At 42.6% G+C, this 15,707-nt stretch overlaps 1 protein-coding gene across 7 annotated transcripts; it reads right to left on the bottom strand.

The window, feature by feature from the left end:
• Positions 1–3,980: 3,980 nt before the first annotated feature.
• Ankra2 (ankyrin repeat, family A (RFXANK-like), 2) lies at positions 3,981–15,659 on the bottom strand. Of its 7 annotated transcripts, none has more exons than NM_001271389.1 (9): positions 15,259–15,659; positions 12,203–12,584; positions 11,261–11,419; positions 10,240–10,305; positions 7,583–7,680; positions 6,956–7,081; positions 6,443–6,509; positions 5,883–5,963; positions 3,981–4,815 (listed from the first exon to the last, which is right to left on the bottom strand). In NM_001271389.1, exons 2-9 carry the CDS (start codon positions 12,486–12,488, stop codon positions 4,769–4,771), a joined length of 930 nt encoding a protein of 309 aa, NP_001258318.1. In that variant the 5' UTR covers positions 12,489–12,584; positions 15,259–15,659; the 3' UTR covers positions 3,981–4,768. The 7 variants fall into 7 exon arrangements, with proteins under 7 accessions (NP_001258318.1, NP_075961.1, XP_017171069.1 ...); NM_023472.2 differs by lacking the exon at positions 3,981–4,815 and adding an exon at positions 4,817–5,357; XM_017315580.2 differs by lacking the exon at positions 3,981–4,815 and adding an exon at positions 4,817–5,357 and having other exon boundaries at positions 12,190–12,584; positions 15,259–15,651.
• Between the last annotated feature and the right edge of the window lie 48 nt (positions 15,660–15,707).

Below are 15,707 nucleotides of genomic sequence, written 5' to 3'. Positions count from 1 at the left end.
GGCTAAGCTGTATGAGGGTGTCTTGGAAGCTTTTTGAAAATGATGCTGGAACAGTTTAAAGGTCACCTGCTGATGTTTGATGGCGTTGGTCTGCTGAGACCACATGGGCTTCACGGGCTTACTAATCTGTACGCATTCCCTTGACTTTGGCAGACAGCTCCCACGGGGCAGCTGACATTTTGCTTTTCTGGTTCCAATTCTTTCTACCTTCCTCAGAGGTTGTGTATTTGTTTTTGTTTCAGCTTTGCACACATTCTTGAAATTGTTCTCTATTAGTGGTAAAGTGACTGGGGATTAGCTTTTTGAAAAAGATTTATTATATTTCTTTGTGTGTGTATACCTGTGTGAGTGTATTTACATGTTTGTGGTTGGGGGGGGGAGTATCCATTTCTATGAACTTGCATGGTGGCATGAAGAGAATGCCAGGTGTCCTCTTTTTTTCGTTGTTTTTTTGTTTGTTTTTTTGAGATAGGGTTTCTCTGTGTAGTCCTGGTTTTCCTGGAACTCAGTATAGACCAGGGTGGCTTCAAACTCATGAAGATCTGCCTGCCTCTGCCTCCCCAGTGCTGGGATCAAAGGCATGTGCCACGATGCCCCCAGCCAGGCACCCTCTTTTATCACCACCTCTATTTGAGACAGGGTCTCTCCCTGAACCTTGGGCTCCACAAACCAGCAAGTTCCAGTCCTCCTCCAGTCTCCTCCCACTTTGGAGCTGGGGTTATGGAATCTGACCTCCAGTTCTCATGCTTGCACAGCAAGGGTTATTAATCGCTGAGCCATCTCTCCAGCCATTGTGATCTGACTGTTGGCAATCATTGCTGGGTGTATAATGGAGGTCTAGTCTCAGTAGCAGGTGCAGAGAATTCTACTCACTGATGCTTTTGGTTTCGTTTTGTCTGGCCTGGTCTGTTTGTCTATATGTAGCCTCAAGTCAGTTAAGAATTTCATGTTTGGTGTTGGAGAGATGGCTCAGAGATTAAGAGCACTGATTGCTCTTCCAGAGGACCTGAGTTCAATTCCGAGCAACCACATGGTGGCTCATAACCATCTATTATCAGATCTGGTGCCCTCTTCTGGCCTGGAGCCATACATGCAGGCAGAACACTATATATGTAATAAAGAAATAAATCTTGGGGGGGGGGGGCAAGGAAAAAAAAAAAGAGTTTCATGTCCTAAAGAAAAGAGTGGTGGGGAGAAGAGAAAAAAAGAATTTCATGCTCTGTGTCAAAACATCATTGTCTTTGTCTCTTGTGGGTTGATTCCAATTCCATTTCCCTAAAGACATTTTCTTCTACAATCAGGTTAGTTTTACATAAACCAGGCCTGGGGCCAAGGGTTTGTAGAGAAGAAATACAGTTTTATTTAAAACAAGAACAACTTGGGGAAAAAAAAGTCATGCTCAAACAGCTGGGCAAAGAGCATTTGCAAAGCCCCACCCATATTCCATACTCATCATCACCACCAACATCATCATCATCACCACCAACATCACCATCATCACCGCCAACATCATCATCACCACCAACATCATCCTCACCTCCAACATCATCACCATCATTATCATTACAAAGAGGGAGGGAGATAGAATGAGTTCTTGGCTTTTTTCTAACCTATGGCTCTCTGTGCATGTATGTCTATAATGACATAGGTCTATCACTGACGTATGAAGTATTCCCTAACTCTACAACATATTTACTAACCTGATTATAATGTCTCTGGTATTAAAAGAAGATTATTCTGACTAGCTTGTAAAGAAAATGGGAGGAATTAACTGGTTAAAAATGATGAAATGATGTTTAGCCTTTCCACTAGTGAAATGCTGACAGCATAAAGATTCCAGAGTACGTGTTTTTGTGGAAAGGTGTCTGAGATTCATTAACAGCCGTGTTATCTGAAATAAGTTCTTGCCTTCAGGAGAGGCACTGACAAAACACATAGAGTGCTCCATCTTTTTTTTTTTTTTTTTTTTTTTTTTTGGTTTTTTGAGACAGGGTTTCTCTGTATAGTCCTGGCTGTCCTGGAACTCACTCTGTAGACCAGGCTGGCCTCGAACTCAGAAATCTGCCTGCCTCTGCCTCCCGAGTGCTAGGATTAAAGGCGTGTGCCACCACGCCCGGCTAGAGTGCTCCATCTTAGTACTGTTCCTGCCTTTATTGGAAGTTCAGCTGAGGTTCTGTTTGAGGCCCACAACCTCTAAATGTCAGCCTAATAGAAGGGTGCCTTGTAGAAGGGTGTCCCAGATACAACCACCACCCCGGGGACATCAGTGATAGAACCCTGGACAACAGCCCTCGAACAGCTGTCAGACCCCATAGCTGCCAAGGCTGACCAACTGATTTGCATCTTGGAACCCACACAGTGGATGGAGAGAGCCCACTCCTGTGGCTGTCCTCTGACCTTCAAACGTGTGCTATGGTACATGTGCATGTTTGTGAGCACGTGCACACATCTCTCCAAATAAATACATGTAAAATTAAAAGAAAAGAAGGCAAGTATCTCTTAGCACATTATACAGACCTCAAACAAAAGACTGATTTAGGCCGATTAACTGATATGGTGGTAAAATGTGGAAAGAATTTCGTGGGGTTAGGGCCATTACCCAGAATAATTCAGGTTTCAGAAACACTGTGATTTGTCCTGAAGAGTGCTGAGCAGAAATTCATTGTTTTGACTTTGATTCTTAAGTCATGGGAAGCTCTAGATTTGTGGGAGAAACGTGAGGCTTACAAGTGGTGAGCCAGACCAACCCAAGTCCCTGGGGTGGTGGTTGTAGCTGGGACACCCTTCTCAGAGGCCCTGATGAAAAGCCAAAGGGAACTTTAGTTCTGTGTTCTTGTCCAGAAGTAGACTTGGCAAGGACAGTATAAAACTGGAGCCAGTACCTCAGAGGCGTTAAGGTTGTGGTTTCTGGGGCTCTGACTCATCCCCCTGAGCTGTGGTTATCAGCACTAAGGCAGCTGTATCGGAGGTATCCCGTGTTCTCCTGGCCAACATTCTCTGACTTATCTCTGTACTGACCTTGGCTATTTTCATCCCTGAAAATAGTATGTATGATGCTGTACTTAATACATTTGCTTGGCATAAGTCATCAGTTTGTATAAGGCCTCCTGGTCCTCCTTTCAACAACATCTTGCCATTTGGGACCCTTATTCCTGCTGGTTTGGGTCGTTCATCTAGTTAAATTGCTGTATGAATGTAGACATTCAGGCCGAGGGTCAGTGAGATGGCTCAGCAAGTAAGGTCATTTATTGTCACGCCTGAGGGTCTGACTGAGTTCAATCCCTAGAACCTATACTATGGGAGGAGAGATTCCTGTGTGTCTCTGAGCTCCACACGTTCAAACACGAGCTCGCCCACGCAAACTGAACAAAACCAGACTCGTGATGAAGAATGTTAACAAAGGAGGCATGTTCTTTCAGTGCTCAAAAGGAAGAGGCCATCCAGAGCCACACACAGTGAGATCTCTGGGCCAGTGAGTGGCCTTTGCACTTGAATGAGCAGCTCTGTGGATGTGCTAAGCAGCCTCCGACTCGATGCTGATGCATATACAATAGGCTGACAGCCCTCAGTCTAGGGGAGCTGCTTTTCCGAGTTCAATTGATTACCAAGTAATAAGGTGCCAGATCTAATGACTTCTCATTGGTTACCATGTTGATTTCTATCAGTGGAAGGGTTATGCTATGTTGTGGGAAGTGCGGAGAACCTGTGCTCACAGACAAGCACTATGGGTCAGCTGGAATGGTCAACACACAGGATTGTTCTCTCAAAGGAAGGGCTACATCTCCAGCTATCCACTTAGGAGGCTGGGAAGACACACACATGGTTAATAAAATGACCTGGTGACATTTTGCACTATCCTTCTCCTTTTCCAGACCTGTATGTGAGCTTGTCCATCTATAGAACCTACAGAAGGTGTCGCGTGTAGCCATCTATAGAACGCATCTTTATAGAAGATGTCACATATACTTTACAAAGAGTCTGAAGTCATGGCTTAAGCTTTATTTTGCATGTGGATTGAATTATCACCAAGAAAGTTTTCAACAAATTGTGCTGTGCTTAAATATGCCTAAAATAAACTACTTGGGGTCAGACTCTCGAAGTTTGAACCAACACTGGCTACTTAGTCATGCTGAACTGAACTGAATTGCCTTCTTGCCTCTTGAGTATATTGCTGCTCTGCTGGTCAAAGTGACTGTAGAGAGCCCACCCTACCCTGCAGTGTGTGGTCCTGTCAGACAAAACCCACTTGCATAGAGCAGCATTACCTGTAACATAGCGCTTTAAAATTTTACGTGTATGAGTATTCGTCTGCATGTTTGTATGGGCACCACACGCATGCAGAAGATTGCTGGGTCCTCTAGAACTGGAGTTATAGATCAGTGAGCTGCCATGGAGGTGCTGGGACCCCAACCCCACTCCTGCAAGAGCAGCCGCGCTCAAGCACCAGGGCACCTTTCCTGCTCCCCTTACTTCTCTTTTTCTCGTGTTCCCCAGATCGAGGCTATACGGTTTACCACTGATATAACGGCCATTTTTCAGATGAATTTACCTCAGTCAACCCTCACAGTTCTTCAATTCCTCTCTAGTCCATGGTTCCCTCTTCTGGATTTTAGTAAGAGGCAAGTTAATGACATTCCTCTAGCAGGGTTAAAGAGCAGCTCGCTTCTCTTTTACGACTTTCCTTCTCAAGCCTACTTGTAAGAGAAAAACACTCTAAGTGTACTTCTAGAGATGGGCGTCTTTGTTGATCAATTTGCATAACAGAAACTTAAACTGAAAATCCTGAAGACATCTGTGACAAGCATATAATCAGAGCTAGAATGCAAACAGACAAAGTATTTTATTTAGACATGATTTTGTAAACCATCACACTGTACTTTTTAATTCCACAAGAACATTATTTCCCTCCCACACACTTACAGTAAGCCCTGTGCAAAGTCAAAAGAGTGAATACAAGAGTAAAGACAAACAAGTTGGAGTTTCCTTAAAGTGTCAAATTGTGCTACTTGATACAAAGACTCACAACCACCTGTACCATAAAAGGTTACATGCCACAAAACATTAATTAATAATTTTAATATATAGTAAAACACATTTATTTAAAAAACCATCAGGATTAATTTTATTATAAACAAGTGAATTATCCAGAGGAATATTTATTAAAACTCACTAAAACCCAGCAAATATTGCAACTGAGATAAAAATGTATACCCAAACAAAACTATAAAAATTTACATGTAAACAAAACTATCATTAAGGACCAAGGAGTGAGGGAGGGCAGAGGGCGTTTCCCGAGTCTCCTCACTCCCTGATGTTCTGAAGGAGTTTCAGCAGATGGGACTCGATGGCCTGTTGGACTACGTCAGTAAGTAAGGGTAAGTCAGTAAGCTCACCACACAGAGACACAAGAGCAAGCACACAAAAGTCACTGCGTCAGCTCAACCGAGCCCTGGGATTCTGTACAATGAAGCTATTTCTGTTAGGACTGATTGTCGCCATCTGAGGACAATGTGCGACAGCTACCCTTGACATTAAGGCTGCTTCTAATTCAGCCGCTGCCCGAGCTTCCGAGTTTTCTGAACTGAGCTTTTATTACACAGTGCAATGCTGTTATATAATTTTTTAATGAAAACATTTTTGAAAATCTTGCAAACACTGTCCACTTTTCTTCCAGTAACTATCTGAGTTTATGGAAAAGTACAATAAGTGAACTCCGCCCTTCGCTTTACGGGGTCTGTTTACTTGGCACTTCATTAAAGCCTATGTCTGGAGTTAGAATACTACAGTGTTTTATGCATGAAAGCAATGAAGACGGTTTGGAGCACTGGCATTCCTATATATGATGCTTTCCTAAAATGACCCGAGAGTTCTAAAATACTCACCACCTCTGTAGCCCAAAGCTACAGCTAGGTCCATAGAATTATAGCCAGAGTCTGTTTCAATTGTTGGGTCAGCTCCATTTTCTGTAACAAAACAGCAAAACCTATATAAATAAAATGAAAACGTGTATGTCCGTCTACCCCAGGCTCATATGTGAATGGTTGGACAGAGCTTCAGCCAACATGCTCTTACAAAGCACTGAGTGCATGGGATCCACAGAGTTCACATTCATGGGCTGAAGGAGAGATACCCAAGTATCCCTAGAGTAGCTGATCGTCATTAAACCACCAGACACAACGTACACATGAAGACACTGCGTACAGAGAACACAACAGTGGAGTCAAAGGTGACCCCACAAGTGAGCAGAAAGGGCTAAAGCTCCCCGTGCAGAGGCGGATGGAGATGTTGGACCGCCTCTCCCAGGGCAGTCCTGTGGTAAGGGAACCCACGGGCAAATGCTAGCAGAGCCGTGCAACCCAACGATATGTTTGCTCTTCTTAACAGGACAGCTTAAGACGCTCACAGGACTTCTTCCAAACAAGGACTACGGTCACCTGCTTACCCAACAGCATCTTCACGCACTTCACGTGGTTCCCATGGACAGCGTAAAGCAAAGGTGTCCCTCCGTTCTGCAGGAGGAAAATTGTCTGTCGTCAACATTTTCAGTGAGCAATAGTCAATCAAATGCTGCTACGGACCTGGGCCTGTAAAACTAGCTTAAAACAATATTCATATTGTGTGGAAAACTTTTTAAACCACAGGAAGAAACTGGATTCATGACACTAACTTGTTCATCCTAAATAAGTACTTTTTTTTCTCCCAATGTCTTAATAAAGGTTATATTTCCCCAAAAAAGATTAAATCCTATAAATACCACAATAATTGTACTTGTTTAATTTTTTTGAGGCAGAGTTTTAAGTAGTCCTGTGGCCTTGAAATGGCCAAGAAGCCAAGGGTGAGCTGGACCGTCATTCTTCCCGTGTCCACCTCATGAGCTGTTGGGCACCTCCATGTGCTGTGCACGCCAGGCCAGCACTTCCCACCTGAGGTTCAGCCCGCTCCAGGGTGGACTCACCCAGTCATATTCATTGACGTCAACTCCACAGTCAAGCAGCATTTTGACAATGTCTGTGTAGCCCTTGCTACAGGCAAGAGACAGAGCACTTTCTCGACCTTTTCCTAGAAGCTGGGGATCTGCACCCTGTTGCAGACATGAAGAGAAAGGGTTTTCAGCCGATATAAACAAGAATACTGTCTGTGAATACGGTTACAGTTTGACACTGAGGTGAGGCCACGCTCTAGGGTTACTAAGGACGTAACACAAGCACAATGGATGCGCTTGTTACCAAAGCTTAACGGCCGACCTCCTCCCTCCCTCACCTCCTCCAGCTGCCTCAGTCCCAATTCTCCCTCACTCTGGAAAGGTCCCAGCTCCTCCAAGAAGCCTTTTCACCAGGACCCCTTGACACTACTTCTGTTCCTCCTCCACTCAGCGAGGGACTGGACAGCAACGGCTTCTCACTGTTTCACGTGGGATTCCATTGCTTTCCTGGCTAGACCCAGGTTCCACGGGACTACTAGACAGTATTTCTCTTGTGCCCTCCATCCTTATGTCTACTTGGTTACAGACAGAAATACTGCACTACAGACTTAAGTGAGTGTAGGAAACCACACATGCACATTGGCTGAGCATTTTCCTTACATTCTGAAGAAGGAACTCTACCACAGCTATTTGCCCATGTGCCGCAGCCCACATCAGGGGGGTAAATCCTTCTTCATCCGTGTGATTGATAACATTTTCTATTGGAAAGAAAAGCATTTTTTGTGATCTAAGTTAACAACCACATATTAATATCACTTTGAAAACACTTGTTCTAAAAACTTATGACTCAGTGAAGTTCAACAGGCTGAATTTCGTTTGCTGAGGTCTGGATGTACTGTTGTGACTTTCAGTCTGCACATGTTAAAATGGGCCATGCAACAAAGCGGGTGCATGGAGCACACTCTTTAAAGTACAAATACCACACACAGAATCATGTTAGGTCAGTATTGGTCTCAGGGACAGGAGACCCAAGATATAATCCTGGCTCTTTCATTTTCTAGTGGTTTGGTGCTGGGCAAGTGACTTAATTTCTGCTAAACACAGATTAGTAGCAAAGTCATCTCAATACAAGATAGGAAGATCACAACAAAATGAGCGCCTTCGCATCACCTGAATGTATACTTAAGAACTTCAGCATCTCACAAAGGCCAGCCTCGGCTCTATCTAGCCCTGCTGCCTGTGAGTTTCCTTCGTCCATGCAGTCCCTAGTATAATACGAAATATGAAGACTGGATAATCTGAACCAGTGCCACACAATTCCACTTCCAACTTCATTTTTATTCCCTAAATGTAGCCTAATAGTTAAACATTGCACAGCTTCCCTTCTACACTTACTTGGGAGGCTGAACATGAAATTTCTACTTTTTAAAAAATTATTTATATTTTTAACTTATGTGTCTGTTGGGAGTATGGGTGCATGCGAGTGCAGGGGCTGTCAAAACAAGAGGCATCAGGTACCCCTAGAGTTCTGGAGAGGTGTAAGCCACCTAATGCAGAGACTAGAAACTGAACTCAGGTCCTCTGCAAGAGCAGCATCAGATCTTAGTTTCTGAGTCATCTCTCTAGCCCCAAATATCTACACAAATTAACAGAAATATAACTAAGTCTCACAAAAATCAGACTCTTGGATCATGCTCCCTGGAATCAGCAGACAACATTGGGACGCCTAACTTTAAAGTAAAACAGGTGTCTTACTCTTTATTATACTAAAAAAGTATTTCACATGCATCAAAGACTATAAAGAAGGAAATCATGGAAGTCTAGCATAAGAATGGGTGGTTTCTTTATAATCCTAGAGTGGAGAATCTTTTCTAAGTAGGATGTAAAACTCCAAAGTCACAAAGGACAAAAATTCACGATTAAAAATCTGAAGAGGTCATACAAAAAGAATAAACTGTGGAAAACTATATGCATGAAAAAATAGAGGTCAGCTTCATTGTGGAGTTCATATGACAGAAATATATTATTGATAGTTTAGACAAAAAAGAAACATGGGGGCTGGAGAGATGGCTCAGTGGTTAAGAGCACTGATTGCTTTTCCAAAGGTCCTGAGCTCAATTTCCAGCAACCACATGGTGGCTCACAACCACCCGTAACGAGATCTGGCGTCCTCTTCTGGAGTGTCTGAAGGCAGCTACAGTGTACTTACATACAATAAATAAATAAATCTTAAAAAAAAAAAGAAACTCAAAGGGATTATAATCTAAACATATCAACAAAATTACTGTGAGGTACCATTTTAACCCACAGATTACTAAGAATTTAAATCTCACTGTGTCTATTGGGGAAACTGTAACTCTAACACTAATTTGAGGCCAGTCATCTGGTTAAAATGCTAAAACAAGAAGCCAGAGGTACAGGCGTAGCTCTATGCATTGGCCTAGCATAGCTTTAGAGCTAACTGTACCCTCCCTCTGCAGGACAAAAGTCATCTAGTTTGTGACTTGGATTCTACTGGTGAAAATTTACTCAATAAATAACATTTATAAAGAATGCTAAAACGGTCAGCAAACATTTTTAATCAACCAGATGCATAGTTAAAAACAAATAGAAAAGCCGGGCGGGGTGGCGCACGTCTTTAATCCCAGCACTCAGGAGGCAGAGGCAGGCGGATTTCTGAGTTCAAGGCCAGCCTGGTCTACAGAGTGAGTTCCAGGACAGCCAAGGCTACACAGAGAAACCCTGTCTCGAAAAACCAAAAAACAAACAACCCAATAGAAATCATAGCACATAGTGTGCGTTGAACACATAGTGAAGAAGTATGAACTAGCTGGGTTGTAGAGATATACACTTGTAATCTCAGCACTCGGAAGGCTGAGGCAGGAGGACTGTGGGGTTGAGGCCAATTTGGACAACATAGTGAGACAGGCAAAACATATTTACAAAAAAATGTGTGTATGGGTGTTGTGCCTGTGTGTATATATGCACACTACATGTGAGCCTGGTACCCTTGGAGGTTAGAAAGAGGGCATTGAATCTCCTAGATGTGGTGTTACAGACAGGCTTGGCTGTCCTGTGGGTGCTGGGAACTAGATTGGGTCCTTTGGAAGAATAGCCAGTGTTCTTAACCTCAGAGCCACCCTAAAGCCCCAAATTTTATAGTTTATATTACTTAAAATTTTCCTTCTTTGCTACCCATTGGGTTATGTGTTTGGTGAGACTATACAACTTCTTTTGTCTTTACAGTCTCCTATACAAAAATAAAACAATAACAATTCTAATAAATTCAAATGTAATACTTAAAACCAGGGTATTACCTTGTTCAATACGAGTAGCCAGGTAGAGCATCTCTCCCTGGGCTGCCAACTGGTGAGCAGACAGAGCTGAAACGATACGATAAAGTTCTTCACATGCATCTTATGGGCCACACAGCTACCGCCCTATGGGGAAGCCAGTTTCTTTTCCAAGACAAACCCCACCATGTTGTCACTTAAGCCTAACAAAGTATCCTAATATCACAGGTCATACTCTCTGAGAACGGACTCATGATAGATAATGTGACTCCTGCAAATTATTATTTTCGGGCGAAATTTATCCTAAAGAGTGATTTAGGTACTTGATTTTTACAATGCTACCTCTGGTTCCAAGTTTATGAAGGCGGTCCAAAACAACACAACAGCATCCTTTTGGTTTCTTAGTGACTCCACTGAAGATCTAACTTGTTTTTCCTGAGAGGCCCAGCCCCAAAGTTGGCCACGTAAGCTCAAGCAATCCTCTCTCCTTACCTTTCTGAGTAGCTGAAGCTAAAGGGATATGCAGGCATTGCCAGCCTTTTAAACTTTAAATACACGTATTTTTAAAATGTATGCCCATAGAGGCCATAAGAGGGGTGGTGGTGTTGACAGCCACCAATGAAATGTTTCCGTAGGATTAAATATCTTTTACTACAAAGCCATTTCTTGATCAGTGAACTAATACATAAGTCTTTATTTACAATTATGTTCTTATATAAGTAAAACATTAAACTAGAAGAACACAAAAGCACAGATACCTTAATTTGTTAAAAAAAAAAACCACAGTAACTCACTTCTTTTTGGCAAAACTATAAAGGTTTTAATAATATTTTAAACTGTATATGCTCTCATAGAGATATAACAAACTTTCAAACACAGAACAACACATGAAAAAGTTTCAACTTATTAATAGAATTAATGTATCACTTAAGCTTTTAAAGCTAGAATATTTATTTACTGAACCTAATATTTCAAATACAAACTCCTGATTTGAATGGCATTAGTTATTTACACAGTATTTTGATACATTCTAAGGCATACTTACAATTTGCTAACAGAGGTGTGGTAGAGACCTCGTTTCCCCTGTGCTTGTTGGTTAAAGTAGTTGACTGTTTTATGGGTGAGAAATGTTTTGTTGTAGATGGTGTGTAGACATGCCTTACTTGAATTCCAGGAGAAGGAGATGTATGGATATTGCACTCAGCTAAATAAAACAAATTAGAATAGTATTTTAATGACAGAGCAGTATAAAAAACGTGTTAATGTTCACATGAAATAATATATGAGGTTTAACAGCTTCAGTTCACAAGGGTTTATCAGGTGATGTTAATTTATTAATTATATAAGTCTAAACTTATAGACTTATAGGCTGTAGTGTAAGCACTATAAAGAAAATTATTTATCTTGATCTATTAGATTTAATATTCAATAGGTCATTACAAAGTAACTATAGCATGCTGACAGATCATTGAATTACAGTATTAGAAGTTGATGTAAATTAGTCATGAAACAGGAAATATTAAACTAGTTTTGACAAAGAAAAGAAATATTTTTCTATCATTTAAAAAGATACAACTTTCTTAGGGAAATTATAAATAGAGATCAGATGAGGATTTTATTTATATATATATATATATATATATATATATATAGATAGATAGATAGATAGATAGATAGATAGGGTTTCACTATGAATCCCTGCATGGTCTGGAACTCACTAAGCCGATTAGGCTAGCCTTGAACTCACTGCCTCTGCCTCTCAAGTGCTGGGACTAACTAAAGGTATGTGTTACTACACCTGGCTTAGACAAGGGATATTTTAAAAAACCAACAGAAATTTAATATGGGTGTCTGTGAGACTCTAGAAAATCCCTTTAAAAGATGACTTTCAAGCTTTTCCTCAACTCTGAATCTCCTGATTCAAAGAAAACAGAATGGAGTCAGCCAAATGAAAGTGAATGTAGGGAGTTGTACCATAACTTTCAACCTTTAAATAAGACAGATGCCACCTCCAGGTCAGAGTTAACTTGATCTTGAATATTTTTACTATCCTCTTCATTTAAGGACTTCACGAATCGAGAACACACGTTCATATCAAATCGGTTTGGCAATATGAATTTCATCCCCATGGCGACGCCCTGGGCTGCTCCTTCATCTGGGTTTGGGTCTAGCTGGTGCTCTAGCTTGATGTCTGGCATCCCAGAGATATAGCTGCTGGGACACTCTTCCACGATCAGCTGGGCCCCAATGTCCAGATTTGCAGATGTAGCCATGGCTTTAATAATTAAAACACTTCTTCATGATTTCTTGTTTTTTTTTTTCTCAAAGGTGTTATCCAGTATTTTCCTGGAATTGGGATATTAAAATATCTGAAAGTAAAAAATTAGAAAATTTATGGTAGTATGTAACTTATATAAATGTACATACACAATCATTTTAACTCCACACCCAAACACTGCTCTTGTAAGCCTCCTAACAGGATGCACAGGATATTCAGGGGTAGGGGATCTGCCTGTGAACCAAGGCTTTGCCATTTGCTTATTAGCTGTGTGGTGTGTACAAGTTGCGGAGCCTGACAGAGTGTCCTGTGTAAAAAGGGATGCACACCGGGTGTGGTGGTGCACGCCTTTAATCCCAGCACTCGGGAGGCAGAGGCAGGCGGATTTCTGAGTTCGAGGCCAGCCTGGTCTACAGAGTGAGTTCCAGGACAGCCAGGGCTACACAGAGAAACCCTGTCTCAAAAACCAAAAAACAGACAAAAAGGATGCTGCCGCTTATGTACAGGGTCCTGGGAAAGGATGCAGGGAACACAGCACACCTCCAACACTGTCAAAACACATTTCAGTTAGTTTCTCCCCTTCTATAGTTGACTAGTGCCAAATATTTAAAGATCAGGCTACCAAAGAAAATAAACTTTTATGCTAAGACAGTAGGCCATTATTTGAGATTAATTTTTTTTGTTTTAAAAGTGAATCTCACCATTGCACGGTGAGATTTATTTTTTTAAATGCCATTTCTGTAAGTCTTCTCAATTTGAGCTGAGGTATAACCAACTTGTAGCCAGGTTGACCAGCACTGTTTTCTATCATACCCATGATTCAGACAGTGAAGCACTTTACAGACTTGTTTTAAAAATGAGCTATTACACTTATCTATTTTGTTCGCATGTATATGGGCACACATGGGCCACAGCATGCATGTAGAGGAGGATACATTTCAGGATCTGGGGTTTCCCATCTATTATGTGTGTCTCAGGAACTGAACTCAAGTCATCAGGCTGGGCAGCAAGTGGCTTTACCCACTGAGGCACCTCCCTGGCCCTACAAAATGTATTTTGTTAAGAATTAAAAGTATATTTATCAGTGTTTGTTCAGAGAAAGCATAAGCAACTTGTTGTAAGTTTTGATGAGAAATATGTAGATTATGGATTGGTGTCACAGGATATGTGACAGTCCCAAATACACAGTCACTTGAAAAAGGAAGAACTGAAGATCCAGTGAATTTTTGTTTTGACAGCATATTGCCCCTTTGGACACCTTGAAAGGGAACTGAGTGTGTGATGATCAGAACTGCCTGGAATTAGGAGAGAAACGAATCAGTAATGTATGACCACTGCAGCACTTTAAAACCATTTCAAAAGACTGATCCTGTTGAGTATGGTGGAGCACTAGAGAGCAGGAGAAATAGTCCTCCCCAGAAAGGAGCCCAGCAACTGGTCATGCAATACTAAGTAGTCATGCCCTGAAAACATACACACAAGAAACATTACACAAGCCAGGTGTGAGGGGCACACACCTTTAAGCTCTGCACTTGGAAGGCAGAGGCAGGCACATCTCTGGGAGTTTGAGGTCAGCCTGGTCTACACAGTAAGTTCTAGGACAGTTAGAGCTACTTAATAGAGAGACTTTATCTCAAAAACTTCTTTTTAAAAACCACTGGTCCTTATCACGGCCTTCTGAGTAGAATGGGTGAGTAACATTCATCTCAGTGGAAAAAGAAAGCTCCTGAATCCGGAGAAACATATGTTGCTCTATCAACTCCATCACTGAGGTCAGTAAGTAAGCAGCAATACAAGAATACAAAACTTCCAGGAGAGACATGAAGACACTACAGTCACACAAAGTATCACATAACAAAGTTGCTACATTTTGTCAGAAGGCCACAGGAACAGAAAGTTAGTTTATAGCACTCAATGGGAACTGTTTCTAAGGAAAGAACAATTTCTTCTAGGCACGTGTGGGTTGAGCCGCAACTCCACCCCCTCTCCTCCCCAGTTCTCCCAGGGGATGTCCAGTGCTATTCTCTTGAAAACTTCCTTTCAAGCTCCCATTAAAGGGGGAAAAAACTGCCAGATGGAGATCTTTTTTCTTTTGACACGAGGTCTTACTTATTTTGTAGCCTCGACTCTGACTCCGGAGTGCTGGGATTAAAGGTGTGTACCACCTCCCTCACCTGGTTTAAGATCACTCTTAGGAGCCACCGCACACAAAACCTACCTAGTGCCTCATATTTTCTGATCTTAATTTGGACAATTTTTTTTTTTACAGTTTCTTTCCCATATTTTCTAATTGGGTCTGATAATTTATTTTCAACACCAACTAATTCGATGTGCTAGACATGCAAATCACGAGTTTCCCGAGACTCAATCCTTCCTAAAATGGGGTTAAAATAGTCACCTCTTTGCGGACCCCTATAGAACAATAGGTTTCAATAGACGGAATTACCAGTCTTTGACCAGAGAACAGGAAAGGAAAAGGGAACGGTTATCTAGACTGGATTACAGAGATAAGCAAAGACTGTTGATTCGCCAAGACTTGAAGCACAAGGGAGGGAAAAAACGAAATGACAGAGATGGTGAGAAAGAGTTAAGAAAGAAAGGGTGGGTAGGCTCGCCAGCCAGACGCCTGGGAAGGGAGAGTATAATGCAAGCAGGGGGCACAGTCCCCAATGGAAGCTAATCACAGAGGCTTCGGGTTCTTCCTAATTCTTGAAATTGTCCTACAGTGGGGGCAAAGGTGCTATAAAAAACGAAAGGCGTCTCACGGGCGACAGGTGTCCGGGCGGGCGTTCCCGCTCTACGGCCGCGGGGTGACACCCGCTCCCGCTCCGACGCGGCGAGCGGATCCGGGGACAGGGGCCGGTCAGGCGGGTGGTACACGCGCCCTGAGCTCAGCGGGAGAGCGGCTCTGGCCTGGCCTAGCCAGATCGGTCCCGAGCCCCGGGCCTGCTTCGGGCCCAGACGTCACTTCCTATCTTTTATCTCCTCTGGAAAAAGCCCAGAGCGTTCGGTGAAGGCGAGACGACTCCCAGGGATCGCTTCTTGTTTCCCTAGCGCCCCGTAGCCCATCCTCTCGGAGAACCATGGATCGCCTCAGTTCCGGGTCATTGGAGAGCGGCCCGGGGCCCCGCCCAGGGCCCCGCCCACCAGGGCGCTTTCTTGTAGTTCTTTGGGTCGTAAACCTTCTGCGCCTGCGCTGCACGTCATCTTCCCG

The sequence above is a fragment of the Mus musculus genome, chromosome 13, assembly GCF_000001635.26.
Source record: "Mus musculus strain C57BL/6J chromosome 13, GRCm38.p6 C57BL/6J".
NCBI lineage: Eukaryota > Metazoa > Chordata > Mammalia > Rodentia > Muridae > Mus > Mus musculus.
The sequence above is the reverse complement of the archived record's forward strand: the minus strand, read 5'-3'. Positions and strand labels throughout refer to the sequence as shown.